Source organism: Tauraco erythrolophus, chromosome 1 (genome assembly GCF_009769465.1).
Source record: "Tauraco erythrolophus isolate bTauEry1 chromosome 1, bTauEry1.pri, whole genome shotgun sequence".
NCBI lineage: Eukaryota > Metazoa > Chordata > Aves > Musophagiformes > Musophagidae > Tauraco > Tauraco erythrolophus.
The window spans coordinates 8,316,166-8,339,940 of record NC_141465.1 but is presented as its reverse complement, the minus strand read 5'-3'; the positions used below and the strand labels follow the sequence as shown (position 1 = coordinate 8,339,940).

The following is a 23,775-nucleotide window of genomic DNA, read 5'->3' as shown; positions in this document are numbered from 1 at the left end:
ACTTTGTAAAACATAACTTAGCTCTTCTCTAGCGAAGCTGTCTGCCGACCATTTGCAAAAGTGCTTCTTCTCAAGTTTCTCTCTGAACGTGCCCGCGCCACCTCCGTCAGCCTCTCCAGCACTTTGTGACCGGTGCGGGGTTCGGAGAGGCAGCTACCCCGGGGGGCATCTGCCGCCGCCCGTGCCCTCCCGGCCCTGCCGCACCCTGCGGGGAGCAGGCGGCCTCCGGGAGAAGCGGCCCGCCCGGGGCAGGGCAGGGCAGCCCGGCGCGGAGGAGCATCCCGTCCCCGCCCGGCGGCGGGCAGCGCGGCCAGGCGTGCCAGCGCACACGCACGAAGCCGGCGGTCGAGCTGGGGACAGGCTAGGGGAGGGAGGGGGTCGCCATTTTGCCCCCGCGCTCCCTCCGGCAGCGAACAAAGGGCAGGGGCAGGGTTCGGGTCCCGGTCCCCCGCCCCAGGCATCCCTCACCCTCCCCGGTCCCGCCGGCGGCGAGCGGGTCCCGCCGCCACTGCCCCCCCGCCCCGCCCCAGCCGCCGGTGCCAGCACCGCACTCACCGCCCGCTGCCGCTGCCAGAGCGGGAAGTGTCGGGTTACAGCGCCCCGGGCCCCCTCCAGCCGCCAGCAGAGAGGCCCCGAGCCGCGGAGCCGCCCGACCCTTCCCCGCCATGGCCGTGCCCCTGCCCCGCCCCGCCGTCTCGTCTCGCCGCGCCCCCTCCCCAGCTTCACCGCCCGCCATTTTCCGTGCGGCCGCCCACCGGCAGGCGGGCTGAGCCGGGCCAGTCTCGGCCTGCGATGCGAGAGGGGTTCGCGGAGCCCCCAGGAGCCCCCGTCCCGGGCGGAGGGGTGCCCCGGCTGGGCCGCTCCGCCATCGCGGGAAGGGTCCTGCCGAGACCCGCTGAAGCGGGGCACCGCATCCACCCCTCGGGCCCGCCCCGGGGCACGGCCACCGCTCCCCGACGCCGTAGGGCTCCTCACGGCCCTCCTTCGCTGAAAGCTCAGGAATCCAGTGAAGGAGGGGGGAGTCCATTTCGCACCGATCGGGCGAAGCGACTTGCCCCAGCGCGCAGTGCCAGTGAGCTGCAGAGGGGCAGATCCCGGTTGCTGGACTTTCCAGACCCTGAAACGCTACTAAAAATAACAGCTGATTTCGGGAGGGGTTCTTCCCCCCACCTGAAGCAAGGCACAGGTGGGCACACTATAAGAGTGAAGAGTAATTAAAGGTCACGCCTCTGCATCCCTAACTCCCATCACCGTATCCTGGCAGGGCCCTTCATCGCGGAGGACAACTGCTCTGACTCGAGCGTTGCTGCGTTCTGGCCGCTCTGTGATTTGGAAGAGATGTGATTTTTTTTTTTTTTTTTGTGACATGGGCATCGCATTCGCATCGCTGCTGTCTCCGCTTGCCCTGGTACTGCCGCCTGTCCCACACCAGGAGCTGGACCACACGGTGCCCCCGCGCTAAGGGAAGTTCCTGGGGAGCTAGCTTGTCCTTTCCGTGGCGCAGGAAAGCAACGCGAGCACCCAGCCATCGGAGCTGCAGTAGTGAATTATGTGTCATTCTCAGCCAGTTCTACCGATGCTTTTCCAGAAGATTAAGCTTTCCATGCTCTCACGTTTTTACTTAAAGATCACGCGTGGATCGCATGCAGTAAAACACCCAGCCAGCGCCGGAAATTCCACATATAAAATAGCACAAGGTGTCTGTCGGTTGGAGTAAAAGACAGCTGGGAAACGCCTGCTGAACCTCCCAGTCTGGCGAGGGACCACCAGCGCTCACGAGCTCCCGGTGGCCGCTCTCCCGCGCCCACTGGCAGCACTGCACGGAGCCCACCGGGGCCGCCCCGCCGCTCTCCGCCTGGGCTCGGCGAGACACCACCGCGGACGCGGCTGGAGGCACGAACGCCGGCCGGGCACACGCCCGTTTCGCACCGGGCGCTGCACCCCGGTTCCCCTCAAGGCCGTTCGCTGCCCCGCCGCCCCCCGCGGGAACACCCCTCTCCCGCCGCGGGCGCCTCCCGCACAGAAACACCTCCCTCCCTCCCTCCCTCCCTCCCTCATCGCCCGCACGTCACCTCCCGCCGCCTACCGGCTTCCGGGCCGCGCTCCCGGAAGCAGAAGTCCGTTGCGGCGGCGTTCCGGCGGCGCCGTTGCTGCGGTCGGGGCGGACGGCGTGCGGCGGAGCGCTGAGGCGAGGCGGGGCACGGCACGGCAAGGCGGGCTCCGCCGCCGCCTCTTCCGACCGCTTGCCTCCTCCTCCTCCTCGGCGGGACCTCCCCCCTCGCCGCCGCCATGCACCCCGTGTTCCAGAGCAGCCGGCGCGACTTCACCTTCGGGCCGTGGAAGCTGAGCGCTGCTCGGACGCACATCATGAAGTCGGCGCAGGCCGAGAGGTGGGGCGGGCTCGGGGCTGGCCGGGGCGGGGGAGCGGGGCGCCGGTGCCTCCGCGGCTCGCCGCCCCTCCCCGGGGCGCCGGGCTGGGCCGCGGTGGGAGCCTCCGCGGGGCCGGGACCGCGCTCCCTGGCAGCCAGGGGCTTGGGGCGCTCCGTCGCCTGTGGGAGAAGCGAAGAATGTCCCCCGGGCGGGGGAGACGCTGTTTATTCCCGTAGATCGGGGGGGCGGGGGAGGGGGTGTTCCATCTCTTTTTTTTTTTCAAGTAAGCTCGATTCTTCGACTGGAGAAACTGGGATGATGTGGGTTACGGATTATTTCTAGAACTTTGGGTTTAGTGATTGCTAACGGTTTTGGAGATCTGGGCCTCTGTGAACTGAAGCCTGCTAATTAGAAGCCTGTTTTTCTTAATTACTTTTTAATAGTGATTAAGGCTCTTTAAATGTGGTCTACAGACTGTTCATAAGCTATTTCGTGGTGATGGCTATTTTAAGATAGGGGATTTCATTAAAAATTTATTATTTGCTCACTCTCTCCATGTAGTAGTAACTTCCGTTGCTGTCAAACTGTTGGAGAAAAAGCTCCTGTGTCAGCATGGAATACCTAGGTCAGGTTTGCCAGTGTGGAACTGTGCGCTGCCATAGCTGACCTTAGTGGCAGTTGAATTTGACAGATACTTCTTGGTTTCTGTTTCTGGAATATGTACATGGAAATCTTGTCAGTCTTGTTAAAAGTATCTTCATTCCTGTTGCTTTTAACTTTTCTGAGGGTAATTTGTCTGATAAAGTCCCATATCTTGAAATGTTAGGCTTTTTTTTTTAAATTATAGTAAACTATGTACATGTTAATTTTTTGAACATAACAGCATTATAGTGTTGTTTTTTTTAAACTGGCTATCTGCCTTAAAACAGGTTAAAACTATGTTCCTTCCTCCATCTTTATCCTATGTTCAGTGCTTAAAATAATCTTCTCTAACTGCTTCTGACTAATGGTCCTTTAGTTACAGATAAGAAAACTTGAATCCTGTGATTTAGTCGTTTTTCTGCAGTGAGGATTCAAGATCCAGCTAAGCTGTGTACCAGTGTCCTGCAGGGGAAGGAGGGCTATTATTAGAGTATCCCATTGTTATGACGTGTTTGCGAGGACTTCCTTTGTAGGATGCTACCTCTTAAAAAAGAAGATCTTTATTCTTAAGATCAGGAGGATGTTAACTCTCTTCATTGTCTGTAAACAAAAGAGGGACTTGAACTGCCAGGCTAGAAGCCACATTGCCTGTTGTACTCGTCTTCTGATCTATTCAGTTTCTTTAACTGTAGCTATTTTAAAATAAACAGTCACCTCTGTCATTTTCAGAAATTAGCGTTGTCTGTTTAGATGTTTTTGAGGGGTGTACAGTTTTTCAGAATGTGTTGAAAAAGGCTGAAAAGTACAGTTGCAAGAGCCACACCACAAGAAAGAACACAGACGATTTTGCAGGGTAGGGAAGAGAAGTCCAAAATTAGCCATTTACTTGTAGGTCTTTGTACTTAGCATGAGATCTCCAAAACAATTCCTACACTTCAGATCCAAAGGTCAAGAACTATCCAGTTGCAATGCTTTTAGTCAGTTTCCTTTTAGAATGTAATTCTCTTGGCATTTTGCCTTTTTTATTGCTGGGGAAACATCATTAGTATCTGTAAGAGTTTTATTTCTGGCAAACATATATCACAAAAATCCCTCAGCAGCCTCTGTGGAAAGGTGAAGGATTAAATGTGCCGTAGCTAAGAACTCCTTTCTGTGCTGCAGTTGGTCTTGGCAGGTCAATGGGCCTGCACGTGATGGCATGAAAAAGTGCATAACGTTATTCTGCCTTCTCTGGAAAAGACACAGTATCTTATTCTTCAGGTCTACAGTTTTGCTATTTTTGTTTCACTTTGGTTAGCATGATGTTCTTTTGTATGCAGGGTTACAGAAATAACCACTTTTGTTCAGGAATGCCTTATCATCAATGTGAAAGTTGCAATTGGGATGCTTTCCCCTCCCTTATAATTAGTGTATTTCCTAAAGTTTTTTTCTATCCAGATGTCATGTATTTCTTTTTGATCTTGATAGGTAAAGTAGGTAGTGGTAGGGAGGAAAAGGAGGATATGAAACCTTTTGGTAAGTAAGGTCAGTGTGTACATCAAGTGGTGTTACGTGTGTGTGTGTGAATTTATATATGGTATATGTATATATATACAGTTATGTATAAATGAGTAGAAAGATTGCTGTAAAGCAAGAAGTGAAATAGGATAGTTTGAGGTTTTCTGCAGGAATCACGCTTGTTTGGTTCACGCAGTACTTTGTTCAGTTGTGTCTCTGGCCATGGCTGTGGCTTTCATGCTTAAGGTTACAAATACCAATATATATTCTCTACCAGCTCGGCAAAGGAGTAGAGCACAGGAGTGTCTTCTGCACTTGATTTTTCACATGATTGTAGGCTTCTAAATTTGGAGGTATGGACCACTGTGTGGTGAATTTAAACTTGCTATCAATGGGTGCTCATTACCAAAACTTCTTTTTGGGCATCTACCAAAGTAGTTCATGGATCATCCAGGGGTTTGCTACAACAGGTCGAAAGCTGGTACTTCATGCTTGTCAGATATTTTTTGATTCCTCTTGTATGAGACTTGTATGATCCTGATGGAGAAGGAATGTTTTAGGAGTATTTTTGTGGTGGAAAAATCACTTTGGATTAATGACTCTGCAATTCATGTCAAACTGTGAAAACAAAAAGTTTTGCAGAATGTATTGATGATGTGTCTTCTAAATTATCATGGGCTAAAGAATACTTATTCCAAAACAAGGACTGCTTTCACTTAACTATAGCTGACTGATCTCTCTTCATGGTACTTTTATTTTATTTTTCTGTGCAGATTGGCTGATGAATTACACATGCCTTCCCTGCCAGAGATGATGTTTGGAGACAATATCCTAAGAATACAGCATGATCGTGGTTTTGGAATAGAGTTCAATGCAACAGATGCTTTAAAATGTGTCAATAATTGTCAAGGTATGATCAAAGTGGCTTGTGCAGAGGAGTGGCAAGAGAGCAGGTACAGTATTTTATCACCAGTGGGCAAGTACTGGTGTGTTGTATGTGAAACTGTCATAAAGTACTTAAAAGAACAGATTGAACTCTTGAAGACCATGTTGCGTTTGGTTCTACCATAGATAGAGTGTGATCACAGAAGTCACTTAACTTTTCTTTGCCGTGATCGTCCTGTCTGTCAGCTGTATTTTTCAGTTGTCTTGGCTTTCTTAAAATAAACTACAAGTTTAACGTGGCTTAATGCTGTTTCTGTTTATTCACACTCACAGGACCTCGAGCATTACGAGATTGTGTGGTGTGGCATTTCAAAGTGCAAAATGCTATTTGTGTCCAAAATCTTAGCCTTAGGAATATAGCAGAACAATTACCATGCATGAGAACTAATTGTACTGCTTAGTGTTTACCAAATTAGTTGCAGAGCACCTAGAAATGAAGCACAGAGAGAAATAAAGCTGTCATAAAAACTAAGGCAAACAGCAGTGTTAATGATTGCTGTGTGTTGCCAGCAGATTGCTCTCTGCCTACTTAAAGAAAAAATGATCTTGAAATACAAATTTTTTGACAACATTGAAATAAAATTTTTATTTTGATTTGTAGGACTGAGATAGGAGTTCTGGTAACAGTTTTCTAATTTATTATAGAAACAGATGTTGTGAAAGCAGCAATACTGTATGATGAAGTCTTGACATCGTTGCAGCACAGACAATGCTGCTGTTTTTTTTACTGAAGAGTGTGGTAATCGTAATACATAACCTTGTGTGAGGTTGTAGTTTTTTAGGAATTACTACAAAGCATGCTGTTTTCTCTTTCACTTCTTGAGGAGTGAGACTGAGCACACTAAGGAAGTTGTCAAGCCATATGATTGGACATACACAACAGACTACAAAGGAACATTGCTGGGAGATACTGCAACGTTAAAGGTAACTGTTTTCTCCTTGTTAAGTGCTGATTACATATCGCTTCAGTCAAACACAAACACTGTTTTTTTTTAAGCTGTAAAAGCTTTCATGCTTAACGGTTTCTGACTTCCAAGTATAGTTTGGGCTTTTCATGTCTCTCAGCATGTTATCCTAATCAAATCATGGCTTATTTTAATAATTGTTTGGGTATTTTTTAAAAAACACTTTAAAATTTATATAAAAGGGTGGCACTGTGTCCCTTAGTGAGGATTTACTCAGAGTAAAGCACATGGGAATCTTCAGCACTTGCTGGATGGCCTTCTGAAGCCCTGAGCTCCTCACACACAACAGAACTATCAACTGTGTAATTCTCTAGTACCCTTACTCTGTTGCTTGCCTTTTTGTGTAAGCAGGTACGTAGATCTGGATACTTTCAATGGCTTTATGTTTTTCTCCAACAGTAACTCCTCATATTTGAACTGACAGGCCCTCCCTTGGCTTTATTTGCTTTAAAATAAGACTGAAGTTCCCAGCTTCTCTTTACTGTATACACATTGCATGCTACTAAGCAGATAATCCATATTCATTCACTAGGATTGCATTAGTTACAGATCACTGGAGTTATTCCAGAGTTAAATGTGCAGCATAGAAATAAATGATGTGTTGTTGGCCGATAGTCTTTAGGCAGTGGAAATATAGGTGTGTATATAGAGACAATGAGATGGAAAACATACAGACACTTGATTTCTGTGGAAAGGCTTTATTAAAATCCTGTGCAGGACTTGTAGTTGGCTGGAGATGCTAAGTGGATGGAATACTACTTATAACCCAGAACTTCTAATTTGTATGTGAAGGCATTTTCAAATGTTTTCAAATGCAGAAAGTGAGCAGAATTGTTTGCAGATGAAACCCTGCTGAGCCTGTACACAGAGGGAAACTTACTCAGAATTTTCTGCTGTTGGATTTTGCTTTGATTGATGTTTCCTCTTGGAAATTTTGGTTTTAATTTTAACTTTTCCTCTTAGAAGTTTGGGATGTTTTAAGCTTAGTGCCCTGAAAGCTTTTTGCTTTATAAAACTAGCAATTGCAGGATTTAAAAGATCAGGACAAAGGTATGTAGTTTGGCAACAAATTAATATGCTAACTCTCTTTTTCTTTAGGTTGTTCCTACAACAGAACACATAAATACAGAGAAATTGAAAGCCAGAGAGCAAATTATGTTTTTCGAAGAAGTACTTCTGTTTGAAGACGAACTTCATGATCATGGAGTATCGAGTTTGAGTGTAAAAATAGTGAGTACTGAGAGGCGTATACCAGACGCGTGGTGACTCAGTTGGCTAATGTGTGCAAAACACTGTCGCTTTTTGCGTGTTGTTCCTTCTGGGATTTAAAGTTTAAAATGCAGCATTCTTTACCCTCGCTCTTGGAATATAATCTTACTGGAAACTGTGTTGTCTTGAAATCCTTCTGTTAGTTGCTTCAGGGAACAATCTTCTCCCTCTTTCTGCATGCTCCCTAAGAATCTTTTCAGACACTGTCTGCCCTGCTGTCCGGTGATAGCTGTAGCGTATTCGCAGCCCAGATTTTTGAAAGCTCCTTATACTGTCTTTTGTTGCAAATATCTGATGGAGATAAGCACATAGTTAAAGTAAAACTCTGTAATATGCTGAATGGAATGTCTTTTATTTTTGCAGAGAGTTATGCCTTCCAGCTTTTTCGTGCTGTTGAGGTTTTTCCTGCGAGTTGATGGGGTACTTATCAGGATGAATGACACAAGGCTTCATCATGAGGTAAACTCTTACTGGCCATGTTACTTTCAGAGAAGACCTGCCAATATTCCTGTAATTTAATATTGACATTTGAGGGCATAGAGGTTACCGGCATAGAGGTTACCTGAACTAAATTTCCAAGTGTATTTTGTTATTGTGGTGGTGCTGGAGTAGCAACCAACTGCTGGATGCCATGGGGCTGGATATTGTATAAGCAGCGTAGGCTACGCCTCGTGTGAAGTAATCATTGAAATATGTTTGACAGGCGCGGATTAGAGAGGAAGTACAGAGGAAAAATACGCAACAGTAAATGATGTGATATTGTTCTTATCCTCGTCTTCAAGTAAATGGTTTTTTGGCTTGTCTAATACATGACTGCAAGTTTTAACTTGCAAATAACTGTCCTTACTACATTGAGTTCTAGTATCTTATAAATAATACAGAACAGTTGTGGTTTGCTTACTCTGTCTAGCTGTATTCGTACTGATGTAGGAGTTCTAGCTGAGTAAAGATTAACAAGCATGTTCGGTCATAGCATTTTTATTTTTTTCCATGCATGCACACAGAAAGGTGGCTTTTGGAAAAGAGAACGTTGCTAAACATCTTTCTCTGTCTTCATGAATGTGAATTTATGTTTCTGCTCCCAGGTGAAAATCTTTGGTCAACCAAATTCAAATGGTTACTAAATTCAATGTGTTTAAAATACTTATTTTGCACTGATACTAGATGATAATTTTGTAATTATTTTTTGCCATGTTTTCCCATTAGGCTGACAAGGCCTACATGTTGCGAGAATATACATCCAGAGAAAGCAAAATATCAAGTTTAAAGGTATTGCATTTTTGAAAATGTTTTTTTTCTGTCTGCTTTTTAAAATTGTTTTATGGCCAGCATAGAAAATACTGTGTCTGTAAGTTATTCGTTGTTAGGTTTGGAATCGACATGAAGGAAAAACCTTTCTGCTTACGCAACGTTTATTTTGGTGATTTCAGGGTAGATTTGCATTTGTAAATACTCAGATCTGTTGATCACATGATAAGAGATTGGGTTACGTTTCCTACTTTTGAGTTAAAAAGATTTTTTTTTATTATTTTATTTTTTCATAGAATTGTTCAGCCACAAAATCAGGTAGTTCATGTCCCACTGATGCTAAATTCCAAGGCTGGTTGTATGCTTGCAAGTAGTATTAGAGGTTAAGATCTGTTTGGTAATGGGCTCATTCAGTTTTTCTCAAATAATAGCCCACCTTAAAAGTCAAGTAATTGCTCAGAATAATTTGTGGCACATTTGAAGCTGCAACTGTTGATTTTTATTCTTGACCCAACACCTGATGTTGGGTATTCCTGTTACTTTCCTTCTCTCGTGTTTTTACTTCACCTGTAAAAAGTGATTAATGTGTTACTAACCTTCTGAGGGAATACTTTTGCAAAATGTTTTCTTTTTGAGGAAAGGGGCTCTGTATCATTTCTTAACAATATGTGATCCATATAAACAGGATTAAACCCAGACATGAGCTTTTTGATAGTTTTGTGGGTTTTGAAATATAAATCAGTGATCTAGGTTTTATTTCATCTCATGTTTAAAAATTATCATCCACACTGTTAAATAATTTTTACAGCCTGTTGTTAGAGAGAAGAAATACGCATGGCTTTTCAGTTCCCTAGATCAGCTTGCATAGGTAAAGCAAAAAAGATTCTTGCTTTCATTAGGTTTGCAGTAACTGAAACAGCAGTATGATTCATTGCATGTTAGGGGTAACCAAAATACAAGTTGAGTAGCTCTGGATACACTTCTTAAAGAATGTTGTTAGAAAGTTTGAAGGTGGCTTGCTCAGTATAGATTTCTTTTTTATTTTTTTTACCAAGTGTCTTACATTTGATGAAGTTGTCTATAGGAATCTCCAGAGAAGCATACTGATTAACTTAATGAAACCACCTAATTTCTTCATATAGGAAATCAAAATCCAATGAGGTTTAGTATTTCATATAAATGTCTATGGTGGACTTCATAAAACTAAGATACATGTTGAGGTATGTCAGCTGTCAAGAGCTAAATCTGAACAACTCCAGCGAATATATTGCAGTGGTGGAAAGACGTTAAGCGTGGGGATCCCTTGTGGCCATCCTAGTCTCGCCTAGAACTAGACCCTCAAAAAGAGTGTTTGTTACATTCAAATGATAAATATATTTTATAAAAACATTGTAGCTGTTCATGAATGTCTCTGACTTTCTTGTGCTCTTATAATCTGCTGCTTAAAAACATTGAATACCTTTCCTTAGCCTTTTGATCCACTCGAGGAGTAAATACTGTATGTACATTTGAAGTTATAAGGTAAATTCTAATAATCATATCTGAATCAAATAAAGCGTAGATTCATTGTCTGTAAAAGTTTGGTTTTGGAATACCTTTTTTTTTTTCCTGCTTTCATTCACTTGTTTCATGTAAAACTTTTGCTTCTTAGCACGTTCCACCTTCCCTGTTCACGGAACCTAACGAGATCTCTCAGTATCTACCCATAAAGGAGACAATCTGTGAAAAACTAGAATTCCCTGAGAAGCTGGAGCCTAAACCAGAAGCATCACTGGAAGCCATGTGTGTTAAGTCTAAATAAATGTGACTTTATATGGACTTGAAGTAGACTGGAGATAATGTGATTATGTAACCATTGCCATGGGGTCGGGGGGGTTTCACTACTAGTGGAATAAAGAATTTGGCTAATTTTTCTGTAGCCCTGGGAGAAAACATTTCAAGCCGGTTTTGCTAATGATGTTTTTTGTTTGTTTGGGTTTTTTTTAACCTGTATCTGGAGTTAATGACAGACTGGTGGTGAGTTATAGTCTTCTATGGCATTGGAGACTCTTCCGATTAAGAGTCTGGGTTCTGTTGAGTTCACCGGTTAGGCAGGTGTATTCTTGGGATCTTCAGTTTTGTTATCGCTGCTTCATCTACTGACAGACAACTGGAGTCGTCAAATTGGCCTCATTTTATTTCTAGTGAGAAGTCATCCACAGTGAAAAAAAAAAAAAAAAAAGATTTTCCTCTGCATTTATTTTGAGCTGTCAGTCCTAAACTACACATTTTGCTTGGCTTCCCCTACTGTGAGCTGATAACCAATTGAGTTACTTGTTAGACTCTCTGATCCAGACTCTAACTTCAGAATATTCATTTCCTCTGAAGATAGGTTTAACGAGAAAAAAAAAAAGAAAATTAAGAATTTGCATTTGATCCCGTAAAGGTAAAATTACCTTATTTATGAGGCATTAACTCCAGAGCAGAAGAAAAGCTGGAAGTTAACGGAGACATGCACTGGTTATCTTCACAAATACTAATTTAATCTGATGTCAGCCAGAGTTCTGTAGGCAGTTCTGGAGATTATTGCTTGGGGTCTGTGTGCTGCGGCAGTCATGTGCTATATTGGAAACGCGTTGTACTGTATTCACCTTCTGTTGGATGTATCGGATAGTGCCTGTGTATGATGGCTATACTGGCCTGACAGTCAAATTGCTGAACTGGAGAGTGGCGTAGAGCTGGAGAAGAGAGGGGTGTGTGGTCTCTAATGCCTAAAAGATGCTGGTATTTACAGTTTGAGCAACAAGATCATGTATAGCTGTTAAAAGGGTGCTAACATGTATTCCAGATATGTTGTTTTGGTTTATTTTTAAAATTCTGTAAGTTCTGATCTATTAATAGAAGTGTGATCACGTGTATAGTCATGGTTTTAACTCAGCACTTTGTAGATGAAACTTTAAATGTTTGTATTGCTTTTGGAAATCCTAAATTATGTTAATGGTTTGGCCTAAGATTGGGGGAGCTGAACAGACTTGCTTAGGTTTACTGCTCACGCTAAATGAAGTGCAAGAAGCAAACGACTATAGCAAAAAGCAGGCCTTGTGGTTGAAGGTGACGGCAGATAAGAATGTGTACACATTCTGATGTCTTGGAGTTTCTTGTTTAAAAATCTTCATATTCTACACTGTGTGGCTTAACAGAAACAACCCACCCCAAAACCTGGTATTTAACCAGGTCTTTTGAGAAATGGTTTTCACCTGGAGAAGACCCTGAGGTTTTTAAAAAAAAAGTCTACTGCCATCTAAATGACTGTTTTCTTAATAAAAACAAACAACACACTGTTTCACTTTTATTTGAAGCAGCCTGGTCTCACAAATTGATCATAAGGTCAAAAGGCAGGAACTAATTGCAGTTTTTTCTGTGTCACTGATTTACTCTAACCATGGGGAAGTGTCTTCTCTGTGCCTCAGTTCCCTATACGTAAAAATGAGAGTTAATACATGCCTACCTCACCTTTGTGAGGATTATTTTGTAAAAAGTTATTGATTAGAGTATTTTTTTTTTCCTCTATACACCTTTAGCCTTATATTTGGAATCCTGTGGAAAGGATTACTGCAAAAAAAAAAAATCCTGTGATTCATAGGATAAAATGAGTGAAGAGAACTGAAATTAAAACAGTCTCTGAAAGAAATGATTATCAGGCAGACATGATCTGAGTGAGTGAATTTATGGCCACTTTGAAATAGAGGTGAAGTCCTCTATATTCCCCATTTGAGTCCTAAATTCTGTTGTGGGTTTGGGGTTTTTTTTTCATCTTCCTGCACTTGTTTGCTAAAGATTTTAGTGTCAGGATGAAGACGAGGCTGCAAATGAATGCAGCATGGAAGTGACCAAAATTCATTTGGTAATAGCAGATTATTTAGGTCCACTGCAGTGATAGAGGGATATGGGGAGAGAGTGAAAAGGAAGGGAACAACAAATGGAAGTGAAGAGATATTTTGCTGGTGGAAGTAGATCATGGCACTTTTTTTACTCTAAACATATTATTTTACATGCCTTAAAGGCTTATAAAAACACACTTTAAAGCTGGTAGTGATTGAGAGGACAGCTGACGTAGTGTTAGCATGAAAGAAACTATATCTGCATTTGTTAATTAAAATTGTGATTTGGGTTTGGTCAGTGATGTTAACATTAAACTCCATTGGGCTAAAGTATAGTGGGAGGGGAACCCACAGAATCGACACTTAGCATTGAAAAGGCTGCTCTGCATGTTTAGCTTATACTGTGTATTTTATCTTGTCCATCATACACACTAATTTGTGACCTGTTGATACAGTTGTCTTGAATGGACCTGAATCCTGACTATATAGATATGCGATATCCATCTATTTTGGGTGCTGTGCATTTAAATGGAACACACATGTTGGGGAAATAACATGTTTAGGAAGTTACAGTTACTGCAAAGTACAACTTGGAGCACTTTGTGACTCTCTTATACCACACGGATTATCAAGAATCAGCAGTATAAACTGGTGTACCGCAAGCTCTCCGGTACAGATTTTTCCACAGAATACCACTTTCAATAAACAATTTCAGGGGGGCGGGAGTGGGGTGATTCTGCAGCTGTTTTGTGGCAAGTTTAACATGTGGCAGTTTATATTCTTTCTTGTATGTCACTAAATAAAACGTACCAAACATTTTATAGTTCTGTTTTTATCTGAGCAAAATAAACTGAAATAATTACTCGTGGTGCTGAATTTTGCATGCTAGTAAGATGTTGCATCCATGTGCCTTTGTCAAGAGATCACTCCGGCTGGTTATGGAAATCAGGTGAGACCTTTTCAGAGGAGAGGAAGAGCCACAGTAGCGGGAGGGAAATTAAATCTGTATTCGTGTTTCTGTAAGCTTCACTATTGCCATGTAATGGATTCAAAAGGGGGGGGGGGGGGGGGGGGGGGCGGGGAAGATAGGATACAGCTAGAGAAGTAAAACTGACAAGGGCCTGGGTTCTTACATTTTCTGAAGTCTGGAAAATACTGGGACAGTTTATATCAATTGTGGTGTGCTTGGAAGAGTCCGATTCGGGGAAAGCGGGAGTGTTTCTTATCCCTTAAAAAACCCAACCCAAACCTACAAATTACTGCGAAGATAATCTCTCCATATGAACCTTGGAATCGGCGCTCGGCTGATCTTAATCCCACTGATGTGAAGGTTTGCAGCACTGAGGTTCTACACCTGCTCCAGGGGCGCTTTCACAGGACGGTGGAGCGCCCGGGGTGGGGGCGGGCGGGCGCAGCGGACCCCCCACACCATTTCCCGGACCTTTCTCCGCTCAGCGACCCCCGCCCGCGACGGCGGGGCACCACCTCAGGGGACAGGGGTGCCCCGCGGGCTGTGGCTGCGAGTGCGGGCAGGGCGGGGCGCCTCTCGGCGCTCGGTCCCGCCGCCCGGGAACACTCACCGGCGCTTCGCCGCCCGTAAAGCCCTGGGAGGCGGCTAGTTTCGCCCCCTCACCTCCGGACGCGGCCCCGCCCCCCCGCCTGGCAGACTACATCCCCCGGCAGCCTCCGCGCCGTCCCCGCCAGCCTTCATCTACCTGCGGAGCGCAGGTGGCGGTGCGGTGCATGCCGGCGCTGGTAGTCCCTGAGGAGGGAAGGGCAGCTCGGCCGTGCGTGGGGTACGGCCGCGGAGGCCAGCATGGACAAGCTCAAACGGGTGCTGAGCGGCCGCGACGCGGAGGAGCCCAGTCCCCTGACCGAGGTAGCGCTCCGCTTCCCCCCACACCTGTTCCCCTTCCGGGGGGGCTCCGCGCCGAGGCCCGGGCGGCGGTTGGCAGGAGCGCACCGGCGGTGGGAGGGGGCGCCCTGGGCGGCCCCTCGGTGCGGGTCGGCCGTCGGCGGGACTGGTCTGCGCCCCTCAGCCCGTCGTTGGGCCTCCGGCTCCCCGGGGCGGAGCCGGCCGGGGGCGGCAGTTCGTCTGGAGCCGGTCTCGGGAGCTTTCGCTTAGATTTAACTCGCTCTCGGTGTTTTACCCGGCGAGCAGCCGCCGCCGGAGGTGCTGCCGCCTGGGAAAGGGGCGCTGGCTTCTGATCTTGTGAGAGAGGACGACTCGGTTTCCTGAGGGAAGCTGCGCCGGCTGGGGCGGGGGAAGACTGGTTGTAGCGAGCCCGAAAATAACGCGAGGGAGCGGGAACGCGCCCAGGCGCTTGCTTGGTGTGGGCAGGGGAGGGAAAAAACCCCAAAGCACTCAAACAACCAGCCCCCCCCGCCGGTTTGTGTGGAGAACTGGCGGAGCAGCGAGACGGAAAAAGTTCCGGGGAGCGTGGCAGGCCGGGCGGGCCCGTGCGGGGAGCGGCCGGCGGGCGGCAGCGCTCCTTCCGCTGCGCGGGCTGCCCACCCCGCCCCTCGCTCCCCTGCCCGAGCTGCCGGCGCCCGAGGGGTCGTCCGTCCGTCCGCCCGCGCCGCTTCAAGAGGGGGCTTGGAAGCTGGAGGCTTCCTTTGAGCGAGGGCACAGTGTGGCGCCTCAGAGGAAGTTTGCACGCTTGTTAAATGGCAAGATGTGTTCATAAACAATAACTTGCTCTCCTGTTTTTCTCCTCGTTTCTAGGTTATTGAGGCGACTTCGTTAAGTTGGGGCACCAGAGTGAAAGGCTTCATTGCTTGTTTTGTCATAGGGTGCCTGTGCTCGCTCTTGGTAAGGACTCTTTTTGCCAGATCTCCCTGGTACTTGACTTTCGGGAACCCAAATAATTATAGTTTTGCTGTATGCTGTTGCTCGATTTTTTATTTTTTTTTGTTGAGTCTCTGGGAAGACATCTGATTCAATTTCAGTTAGATACAATGCACTAACTCCCAACAAGAATGCCAATAAGTGCAATTTACTTTTTTGTGTGTGATTCTGCAGTTTATGTTTCAGTTTTCCCAAGACTTCTTTTGTGTTGTGATGTTTCTTGGATATATTTATTTTGCGATTTAAAAACAATATTAATTTTCTCTCTCTCAATGTTCCTTTTTAGGGTAGTTGTCTGCTATGGGTACCAAAGAAAGGGCTGATGTTCTTTGCGGTGTTTTATACATTGGGGAATATCGCATCTATTGGGAGGTAACAATCTTTTTATATTACTTCCCTAATAAAGATGAGAAACTAAAGCGGAATGATGGGCGAAGGTGCATAAGTGGTAGAAACTATTGCATTTGTGTGAGATTTCCTTATGTAGATCATTCACTTGTTGCTGAATTTTAAAGAACAGCATTTCACGAGTAGTGTACTGAAATGGTAAAGAAAACTTTAATTTTGTTTATTGTTGTTAGCAATGCATTCAATGTAAAAGTGATTCAACAGTAAAGAAGACTCAAACTTGTGCTTTGAACCTTGAGGTTTTTTGATTTTCGTTGCTTATTTTTTTTCCCTTCCTTAAGATAAATAATTCTTTGGCGTTTTGCATGCGGCAACGTTCTGTGTGTTTTGGTGAATATATTTGGGACAGTCTGTCTGTCAGGGTGGGCCTGTTTGATATGCCTTCATGGCTGTTGAGGCTCCTGAAGCGTAGCCCCACTGACTTTGTAACAGACACAACCTGTGGTTGAGGAAACTTAACAAGATGTTAGAAAACATAAGGAAGAGAATTGGAAATAATATAGTAATGAGGCAGAATAATATAGTATGTGAGGTAGAAATATCACCTTAGATAAAACTTTCACCTTGTACAATGCATGCAGGATCAATCTCACCAGGGCTCTAAATGAGAGCTGCGGATCTAGTAAGGGATCAGAGAATGGATTCAGGCTTGAACACAGCCCTTTATCTAGAGGAATTGAGCTGGATTAGCTGGCAATCTGTGCAGAGCCTGTGTCTGATGTTTTTGAAGAGCAGGTTAAAAAAGCATCTGTCAGGAATGATCTAATTGAAGCTGACCTTGACCCATGCTTCTAGCCTGATAATTCTGCTCTGTTTATGTTAATTGTAAATGAACAAATGTGAATGAAATTATAGAATAAATACCTTGCACAAAGAAAAGCAGGAATGGATTTTTGTCTCACTGTCTATCCCGTTTCTTTTGTTATGCAGCACCGATTACCATAACAACATAGTGTGCTGATGCCCTGTATGACAGCAGAGACAACTTAACAAAATAACTCTCTTTAATCAAGAATCTTACCTAATGTCACTTTTGCCTCTCTGCCTTCTGTGTTCATCTTGTTTTGTTTTTCACAGCACTCTTTTTCTTATGGGACCAATGAAACAATTAAAAAGGATGTTTGAGCCTACACGTTTGATTGCTACTACTGTTATGCTAGTAAGTATCAGAACTCATGCTAACCAGTAAACGGTCTCCATTGTACGGTCTTCTGATATGAATTGATCTAAGTACCTCTCAAGATGTTTGTGAGTGGTTTTTGTTGGGTTTTTGCTTTGTTGTTTTGTGGGGTTTTTTTCGTAAAACATCAAGCATCCTGCACATCTGCTATAGGGGTAAGGTATGTGTAGCACCAGAAAACGACCTTCCTATTACGAAAGACTGAGCTGAAGCAGGGTTGTTACGCTAAATGAGCATTAAGGGTCTGTGACTGGCATGAGTGAACCATGCACATGATTTTTTTAGGGTGCTCGAGGTCACAACACCCTTTTTTTTTTTTAAGCAACATTTTCATGTTGATTAAAAGATGAAAGATGGGAAAACAATTTTTAAAAAGTTGTGCTATGGAAGTTGTCAGACATTGTTTTGCTTAATTTTGTCTTTTTATATTCTGTCTGGTTTGATTTAAAGAGCTGTGTAGGTATTTCCACCTAGATAAAATCGTCATTTCCTGACAGAGCAGCTGAGGAGTCTCTATGACTTTGTGATCTTGCGTTAAAAATACAGAAATCATCTCAGTTGGCTGAGAGCTACAGGTTTTGAAACTCGCAGGACATAATGAAATTGCAAATTCAACATTCAGCTGAATTCAGCCCTTGGAATTATTTTTGTCTTCAGAAGATGGGAATTGTGGACAACCTTCTTTTGGGGCGGGGCAGGGGGATGTAAAAATTGCTGTTAAGTTTCAGGCTCTTTCTTGTTTAAAGTGCATGTGCTTTTTTGGCTCTTCAACTCTCACATTTTTCTCTTGGAGAGTCTAAAATTTCGAAGGTGGTTTAACTTGCATGAAACCGTCTTCCCGTTTTCAGTGTGAATGTCTCCAGTGTTCACTTGACATCAGCACTTCATGTTTTCTCTTTAAACATCCAGAGAGGCTGCAGGCAACTGATAGAGCCTGAGAAATTGACAGTATATGCTTGCAGATCAGCAGCAGGCAAGAAGCCTGCTGTGTGATGTGTTTGTTTCATATGCATTTAGGATGCCTGGAGTCAGGAGAGTGCCTGGAACGTTGTTCACTGGAATAAAGCCAGTCGTTAGATGTATGATGCAATATTTAGACCAATATGCAAATCACTACCTTTAAAACTAATGGGAAAACTACATTTAATGTCAATAACCATGGTTGAGGTGAAGAGTATGATTTCTTTGGCAATGCATGTGGTACTGCCTTGAATATACAGTACTAAACTTTTTTTTTTACTGAAGCAGAATACAGGTTATAATCTCTAGTAGCACAACGGTACATATGTATCAGAAGGCAGACTTAAATGTTGATGAAGGAAGATCAAGTAACAGCATCCTTCATAGCTAAATGAACTGTCATGTCTTAAATCGAAAATGAAAACTTGAACTAAAAGGAAGGTCCTGTTAAAACAGAAAATAATCCCAAATGGCCTACTACCCCCCAAGATTTTTAACTGTAGTAAACACACAGTGCAGCTCTGAAAAAGTACCGATTTGAATGGCTATGCTGGACTTTATATTAAACAGGAGAGTTATTAAGCAACAGCTGGAAGGTCTTGAAAGTGTGTTGTAGCTTTAATCGGTCAGAATGCAGTAATGACATAACTTCAACCCCATGGTAACCTTGAGAACCAACAGGAAACGTGGCGTGTACAGAGGCAGAAAGACTAGAGTTGTAACTGGGAAGTCCGAATGCAAAACAATGAAGTGTGGTGCACACCTATGACACCAAGAAATGTGTGGGATGGAGTAGGAACCTGCCGATGTTGCAAAAGAGCTGTAGGAACCTCCTCTTGTTCCTTTGCAGCTGTACAATTATTTTCTGGAGATATCTGGCTGATATTTCCTCATTGCTTTAGTTCACTTCAGAAGTGTGATAGCAGAAGCATTTTAAATAAAGGAAGCTCTTATGCAGGATTGGACAAAACTATGAAATGATGTAATTTGTTTCTGTCTCGGTGAACGAACCCGTTAAGGTGTTTATAATATAAAAACGGGAGTTGTTTCTATGTTTAATAGCAATTATTTTTTTCCTTTTAGTTGTGTCTTGTACTAACACTGTGTTCTGCTTTCTGGGTGAGTACTCGAGTCCTGTATGTGCATATAACTGGAGTATATTGTAAAAATAAGATGCTTACCTTGTCGTCTCATTGTATGCTGTGTTTCCTCCGATCCCTTCTCTCTTCCCAGTGGCGTAAGGCAGGACTCGCGCTCCTTTTCTGCATCTTACAGTTTTTTGCCTTGGCATGGTAAGTGATTTCCTCCCCACATCCTCCATTTTCTATTATGCCTAACATTAGTAGCTGAATTGTGAGTGGATTCTGACGTTGTGTGAGTTAGAAGGAAGGAGAATCTTTACCTCGCGGTTCCCCTAGATGCATCAATGAGGACCTGACTTGCTCCTGCATTTTGGCTTCTCATACCACTTCAGAGGTTCTGGAGATGGAACTCAGGTCTCCGTTTCTGGAGGAATTTCCTTTGAACCGGTTTAATTTCTGTGACCTTGAAGTAACACTGCTTTTTTGTTGTTGTTTTTTTCCTTTTAAATCAATTTGTTGCTTACTGTCTGGTTACTTCTCTTTTACACTCTCCTCAATTTGTCTTGTTAAAAGACCCAGATGTGCCAATCAAATTAAGCATCAGTGTTCTTTAACTTAAACCTGTGATCTGTGTAATGTCCCAGAAGTGGTACAGAAGCTGATATGAACATCTAGCCAGCCCTCAAGACTAATCTTACGTGTCTGTAGGCATTGGAGCATGAAGAATATTGGGTGCAGGAGAATTGTGTTTAAAATGCTTCTGCAACGTGCCCCCTGATTTTTGCCATAGTGTTTCACAACCTGGCTGGACTAAGATGACTTGCAAGGATACTCATTCCTGTTGCTCACAAACTCAAAGCTTCATTTTGGTTGTGTATTTGTTACCTGTTCAGAGCATCAGAAGTGTGGTAGTTCTTGTTTGTGACTTAAAAATCTGATGCAAAGGGTAACTTCAAAAATCTTTCTTCTTAGGTACAGCATTTCCTTCATACCATTTGCAAGGTAAGCTTTCCCACTTCCTTACCTTTTGTCATCTTGAAGTGTAATGATACAGAAGATAAGGTTATAGAAGCATTGTAATGTATGGCTTTAGAAGTTCTTCCAGGGTGGTGTTTTAGGGGGAGGAAATACATGTAGTTAAACCTGAAAATGAAACTGTCATCTTCTCTAGTGGGAGAACACAAATGTAACAAAATGAGAGGACTTCCTATAAAATTATGTAAGTGTGCTGACCACACACTAAACTTAAGGCCTGCCTTTGGAATGCCTAAATGTTGGTCCAAAACGCTACTAGACTAGTGTATTCTTCTGTGTACCTTTTGCCTTGTTCTACCCCATGGGCACTATTCTGTGTTCGAGCACACAGTTCTCTGTCCCGGCCCATGAGCCCCACTATTCCTCAAGTACAGGCTTACAGGTGTTATTTCCACTGCAGCTGGGCAGGTGGAGGGTGAGCAGACCTGCTTTAATGCGTTCATGTAGTCATGCAAATTATGTAAGCGCAATTAATACATGGTCAGCTGATCTTTAAAGTCCTCAGTGTCAGTGTGACAGCAGCATGGAATGAGTCTCATCAGGCAGGTAACTGAGGTGACTTTTTGTTTGTTTTGTTTTCCCTCCCCTCACCCCTCTTTCTCCTGCCTGTAGGGATGCTGTGATGAAATGTGTTTCAGTCTGCCTGTCCTAACAGGAACACTGGATGCTTCACGAAGTTCTAGAAAGTATAGTAGAACTATGTTAAGATCACTGTGTATGTATTTTCCCACTTCTGTCTTAAACATGTGCCTTTCAGCTTGTTGTTAGAAGCTCCTTGTGTTAAATCCAGTGTATGCAATTACTTGGTTTTGTAAGCAATGGTGCCTGTAGGACAAGGTGCTCATCATCAGATGAACTTCAGTCTGGCGGAAGAACTGGGCAGAGATCCGGAATTCATTATGATATTTCTTAAGTAAAATCGTGTATTTGTTTGTTTTTGCAAAATTAACAAAGTAATGCTCGAAGTCTGTAAGATGGAGACCTCGATTCGGATGGGACTATGCCAGTCTAGAGGATTTCTTTCTCAAGAAAAACAAATCAGTTGCCAACTGATTTCTTAGTGAGAATTTGTATTTTTTAAAATAGCCTTATGTCACTTAATCTTTGCACTGTTTGCCTTGGATAATGGAATATTGATATTCTTTCTTTTCCTGCCTCTCTTGCAAAATGTTAGGTTTATGAGACTTCTAAAAGATTTAATTCTAAATGAAAAGACTGTTTTGGTATAAGTATGAAATGTTTGCATCTCTAATGAAGTATTTAACTTTCAGTTTAGACTGATGGTGTTTCCTTAAAATACATGAAAGGGACGTTTTAGTCTATAAAAACTTGTTGCTGTGGAAAAAGCACTTGCAAAATAATGTTAATAAAATTTTTCAGCTGCTAGGAACCTGAGTTCTTTGCCTTGCGTACAGCTGATGGCAATACCTGCAAGGTAGGAAGCGGAAATTTTTCACATGAAGTAAGGTGCTTTTCTCCCACAGCTGTAGCGTAGGAGCAGTGTGAAGCTGAGGGCATGATAGGTAAGCGAAAAGAGAATTTTCAAAGGATAAACTCTGATAAAGTGGAAGTGGGCTATTGTTTAAGCAGTCTAGGGCGAGGAAAAAGACTTTTTTTCTGAACTTGTAAATAAGTTAAAACTCCAACATTTATTTTTTTATAAGTGGAATCAGTTTCATTTCTCCTAAAGCTCTTGCATAAACTTGAGGAGAAAGTACAAATTTCCAATTCCTGTCTTAGCAAAGAAAGTGTAACAATCTAGCTGCCAGCTCCGAACAAATGCCAAACAGTCAGTATCCAAATTCCAAAGTCACACTACATTCTCTGTATCTTCTGAGCTATGTATAATCATTTACTCCCAAACCATTGCAGTGGTCAGTTGTTTAATATTTGAGCATAGATTCTCACTTCTGCTGCGTGGGATACTGTTGAGCTGCTTTACCTTTCCTCTTACCAAACTGTCTTCCTGAGTCAGTGTCTATGAAGATGATTATCCAGTGGACTTCAGTGTGAACTGAAGCCCCTCTTCATCTCTCAAGAGTTTAGTCATTTCACAGCATTGTGCTTGCATAGCAAGTGTATCTCTGGCTTGTACCACAAAGATTTATTGTAGGAAAAGCCTAGATCTGCTTGGCAATAAAGTACAAGCCCACAGCAAAGCCAAATAATTCTACAGCTTCCAGGAGGTTACTAGAAACTGAGTTAATTCAAAGTCTTAAACTTAAGCGTCCTTCTGATAACTTATGAAGCACAATACCATCCTGCTGTTAGGATCCTCTCAAAAAAAGATGCTCTTTTGAGGATGGTATGAAAGGGAAACTTCAACAGGCTTTCTGTAGATTTCAGCTGGCTAGAGTTACTGGTACAAAGGCATTTGAATGGAAAATGCCACCTTCAAAGCATGGCACTGATGTTGGAATGAATCCGTTATACAGGATGATGTTCAAGTGCTATGTCCTGGTGCTTTTTTTTTTTTTTTCCCCCTAGGATTTGAAAGTTAGTGTTGAAATAACTAGGTTGACTCTTACTTTTCTTGGAAGGAAGAACTAGTTAAACACCCAAGAGAGACTGGGAATTAAAGAATACTGACACTTCTCTTTTCTGACTGATCTAAGACAAGTATCTAAACTGATCTGTGTCTTTTTTATCAGGGAGCAGGTTCAAAATCTAATTTACATCTGTCAAAGGACCTGTGAGTCTTTTTTTAAGACTTTGATACTGTTTACAGAATTCCTTTATATAAGGGCAATTGAAATGCAATTCTAATGCTTTTTATATTCCAATGTTTCTTTAGTTTTAACATCTCTAGGTGTTCCTGGAAATTTCTACAAGTATAGCATACAATATTTCACCTTCCCTTCTCCAGGAGAGTTATGTTCCAGGCTCATCATCAGTCAACATAAGGGAATTTGACTCTTGGGGTTCTTTTTTTGAATACTTCAGATTAGGAGGAGTAAGACCCTTTTGCTTATTCCTTGACTAGCTTGTGCAGGATTGTGGCACTCTGACTCTCTAGCAGTTCCTCTGGAAGAACACCAGATTTGAGTATGCTGAATATTAGTTTTTCAACTTGCATACTAGCTAACTGGAACCTTTTAGCTGACTGTTGAGAGCACAACCACTTAGGAGTAGGAAATTTAGGAAACTACCAATAGATAGCAGGTAAACTTAAATAGATTTCTCTTTTCTTTCCCTGCCTCCTATCCTTTTTAAAACTGTAACTCAAGCTCTACAGCCTTTTATTCAATGAGAGAAGAACAGATCTTCATGTGACTGCGTAGCACATGAGGCTAAGCAATCCCCTAAAGGAAGGGAACCCAAGGGGAAACGGCGAAGACATAAGGATTACTGGAGTGCCGCTAGGGTTTGTGTTGCCCTTTGGTGTTGTATCCTGTTCCTGTGAAGGTCAGACAGTAGGAGGGACTCACTGTATTCTTGCCAATATGTGAAACATGCTCAGGGTTTG

At 43.5% G+C, this 23,775-nt stretch overlaps 2 protein-coding genes across 2 annotated transcripts; both read left to right on the top strand.

Moving 5' to 3' along the window:
* Window positions 1–2,238: 2,238 nt before the first annotated feature.
* TIPRL (TOR signaling pathway regulator) lies at window positions 2,239–12,340 on the top strand. Its single transcript, XM_086616986.1, has 7 exons — window positions 2,239–2,390; window positions 5,283–5,462; window positions 6,279–6,378; window positions 7,518–7,649; window positions 8,052–8,147; window positions 8,895–8,957; window positions 10,588–12,340. Exons 1-7 carry the CDS (start codon window positions 2,290–2,292, stop codon window positions 10,735–10,737), a joined length of 822 nt encoding a protein of 273 aa, XP_086473112.1. The 5' UTR covers window positions 2,239–2,289; the 3' UTR covers window positions 10,738–12,340.
* A 2,242-nt stretch (window positions 12,341–14,582) lies between these two features.
* SFT2D2 (SFT2 domain containing 2) lies at window positions 14,583–22,407 on the top strand. Its single transcript, XM_086616972.1, has 8 exons — window positions 14,583–14,675; window positions 15,522–15,608; window positions 15,931–16,016; window positions 17,130–17,211; window positions 19,276–19,311; window positions 19,426–19,484; window positions 20,247–20,276; window positions 20,922–22,407. The coding sequence occupies exons 1-8, from the start codon at window positions 14,613–14,615 to the stop codon at window positions 20,959–20,961; spliced, it is 483 nt and encodes a 160-aa protein (XP_086473098.1). The 5' UTR covers window positions 14,583–14,612; the 3' UTR covers window positions 20,962–22,407.
* The last annotated feature ends 1,368 nt before the right edge of the window (window positions 22,408–23,775 follow it).

Bases quoted from the DNA above. Each gene is read 5' to 3' on its own strand.
- SFT2D2 (XM_086616972.1), top strand. From the start codon at position 14,613: ATGGACAAGCTCAAACGGGTGCTGAGCGGCCGCGACGCGGAGGAGCCC. The intron at 14,676-15,521 runs GTAGCGCTCCGC...CCTCGTTTCTAG, and splicing joins AGCCCAGTCCCCTGACCGAG to GTTATTGAGGCGACTTCGTT. The intron at 20,277-20,921 runs GTAAGCTTTCCC...TCCTGCCTGTAG, and splicing joins TCCTTCATACCATTTGCAAG to GGATGCTGTGATGAAATGTG.
- TIPRL (XM_086616986.1), top strand. From the start codon at position 2,290: ATGCACCCCGTGTTCCAGAGCAGCCGGCGCGACTTCACCTTCGGGCCG. The intron at 6,379-7,517 runs GTAACTGTTTTC...CTTTTTCTTTAG, and splicing joins GAGATACTGCAACGTTAAAG to GTTGTTCCTACAACAGAACA. The intron at 7,650-8,051 runs GTGAGTACTGAG...TTATTTTTGCAG, and splicing joins CGAGTTTGAGTGTAAAAATA to AGAGTTATGCCTTCCAGCTT.